The sequence below is a fragment of the Merops nubicus genome, unplaced genomic scaffold (assembly GCF_000691845.1).
Source record: "Merops nubicus isolate BGI_N331 unplaced genomic scaffold, ASM69184v1 scaffold18614, whole genome shotgun sequence".
Taxonomy (NCBI): Eukaryota; Metazoa; Chordata; class Aves; order Coraciiformes; family Meropidae; genus Merops; species Merops nubicus.
In genome coordinates this window covers 29,412-32,133 of record NW_008605124.1, presented here as the reverse complement: position 1 = coordinate 32,133, position 2,722 = coordinate 29,412, and the positions used below count along the sequence as shown (strand labels likewise).

At 41.0% G+C, this 2,722-nt stretch overlaps 1 protein-coding gene across 1 annotated transcript in view; it reads left to right on the top strand.

The window, feature by feature from the left end:
• Window positions 1-1,279: 1,279 nt before the first annotated feature.
• Window positions 1,280-2,722, top strand: part of LOC103771927 (fibronectin type-III domain-containing protein 3a-like) — a 25,286-nt gene continuing 23,843 nt past the window's right edge. The window contains exon 1 of the mRNA XM_008939247.1: window positions 1,280-1,375. Within this exon, the coding sequence (XP_008937495.1) occupies window positions 1,280-1,375 (96 nt within the window). The remainder of the gene's footprint in view (window positions 1,376-2,722) is intronic.

Here is a 2,722-nt window from a genome sequence, read left to right as displayed (position 1 = left end):
TTCACCTTCTGATGGCAATACAGGAGAAATCTTTGTCATCTCAACTTTTCTGACAGATCCTTTCTGAACAAAGTGAGTTCATGGCAGAAGAAATCAATTTTCTATTATTTTTCCCCCAAAATTCATTTCCATACTGGTTGTAGAGAAGTGAACAAGGATTTGGTGGTTGTACCTAGATAACTCAGTTCATGGACAGATATTTTTGGGGAGAGGGAATATTTTTTTTGTTTTGATATTGCTTGTTTCTTTTTAATTGAATGAATCAGACTATCCTAACCATGCTTTGTCTTCTTGCTTGGGTTTATAGGAGGTAATGGGGAAGGGAGAAGGAAATGTCAGCATTTCCTGTATCCTGTTATCTTGTGCTTTTTATGGATGCTGCATTAACTGGACACTGAAAACCTCCTGACACTTGGATTGCATTTGGACTTGCTGTGATTCCAGATTATTCACTAGAAGCCCCAAACTGTGCAGCACTTTTCCACGTGTGGTTCTGTGGGACTCAGCTAAAGGCTGTAGCACAAAGGAGTCTGGCTTGTCTTGCCTCAAGCTGTCTTTTTCCTGTGCCAGGCTTTGTATTGAAGATGTGTTGCACCAGTGGAGGAATTGCAGTTTGGGAGGATCATCACAGGGGCTGAAAGGTGATATGTGAATTATTGAGCCTAAACCTTGGTTTCTAGAGTAGAAGCAGTTTAGAAATTGCAACTACAAATTTAGGAATCAAGTGTCAATTATGCTCCTGTATCATTGCATTGCTTGGGTACTGATTTCACCACTCGTAGCATGGCAAGTTGTATGTGTGTGATGTGCATTTAAAGAGCATATTTTTGGAAGAAGGACTTGTAGTACTTAAAGGCAGTACTTAAAAATGAAAGGCAGGGGAATACCTCAGACTCCTTGGGTGTCCTGCCTTGTGAAAATCTAGGTTATATGGTGTGTGATCCCCTCCATACTTTTAAGACTGTCAATTTGCACAAGCTTTTAAATGTGCAGTGAAACTAAGAGTGGATGTTCTGCAATAATCTGTCTCAAATTAACTTTATTCAACAATCTTTGGGGGAGAGTTGTGGGGTATTGTACTGTGCTAGGGTATTCAGACACTCTTGAATTGCTGTCCTGGCTCTATTTTTCTCTTGAAACCTCAGTCCCAGCTTTGACAAATGACACAGAGGATTCTTTGAGGGAGAGGAGAGACTTGATTCTGTATCTAACCTTGGCACCCTGGTTTTGTTTCAGCAGGTGGTTGATGTGAGCACTTGTCCATGAATGGTTTCCAGACATGATGGCCGACCAGCCGCCTCCCCTAGAAGCTACACCTCTCCTGAATGAAGTGCCACTTCTACCTCACATGGTCAATGGGGACAGCATCCAACAGGCCAGTAAATCCTTCCACAGCAGTCACCTCGTGCTGGGCCAGTGGTGGCAGCAGGGAGGGTGACATTCCAGCATGCTGTAGGAGGCAGAAGGGAGAGAAAAGCTGCTCCACAACTCGGGTGATGGCTGGAAGAGGAGGAGGAGGCTTGAAATAAAGTGACTGATTTGCAAAGTTAGACAGGCACGTGGTTCTCAGCACTGATAGCATTGGTAAAATAGGGGTGTAAGTAGAGAGGAAGAAACATTCAGCATTAATATAGTGGAGCATGAAAAGGTTGCAGATTAGAAGGGACATTTGTTACACGAGTGCTGTGAAATTCAACTGTGAAATCAAAGAATAAAAGGCAAAATAAAATAATGGATTTAATAAAGCCCTTCTTAAAGCTCTTGTAAAATGATCAAAGATTATTAGATTAGCAAGTGTTTGCAGTGCTCTCCACCAAGAAGCCTGTGGCAGGGAAATGAGAGGAAAGACCCTGGCTTCCTGATATTAAATAGCCTCATTAATAATTACAGTGCAATGGTGAAACCTGAGTGTATTTAGTTGGAACTTGAGAATTTTATTGGATACAACCAATCAGAAGTGCCTAGTAAGATTAGAAATGCAGACAAAAATGAAAACAAAACAACATGAAACACAAGCTTCCCTAAGTTATCTATAAACCTGAAGTAAATTTGCTCTTTGGCAGTAGAAGCCAAGTGCCTTGTGTGACAAATGCTGAGATGCCTCTCCAAATGATGGGGAAGTTTTCAATGCACTCAGAAATATTACAGGCATCCTGATGTTTTAACAGTAGATCTTCATTTAAGAAGCATCTTCCCTCTGCCTTTGCAGCTACAAACACAAGAGGTTTGGGGAGGAGAGAGAAGATTGGTTGGTTTTAAATAGCAAAGTGGCTGCAATCAGGCAGGGGGCAAAATAATCTCATCTAGGCTCCCTTGGCCACAAAAGGTAGAGCTAGATGATCTCTCAAGGTCCTGTAGAATCCTGTTGTGGACTTTAAAATAACAAAACAGAAATTTGAAGGCTGTTAATTAGTTAAATAATTGTTTTGTTGAAGCAAAGGGCAAAATCACCCCTTGCTTTCATGTGACTGGTATAAACTTCAAGTCTCTAACACTTATTGAAACAGGAATTAAGGAGTTAATCCAGAAAGGAAAACTGAATAAAAGTTTGTTTGAAAGCTGCATAAAATAAGCTTTGAACAAAGTGTGCTCTGCTTTTTCCTCTCAGCCTCCAGAGACAGAAGTATCAGGGCTGTGTTTTGAAACAAGTAAAGCTGCAGAGTCTCAGAGCTATTTCTGAAGTTCTAGCTTTAGCAATGTGAAATTTTAGAGCCTGACCAGC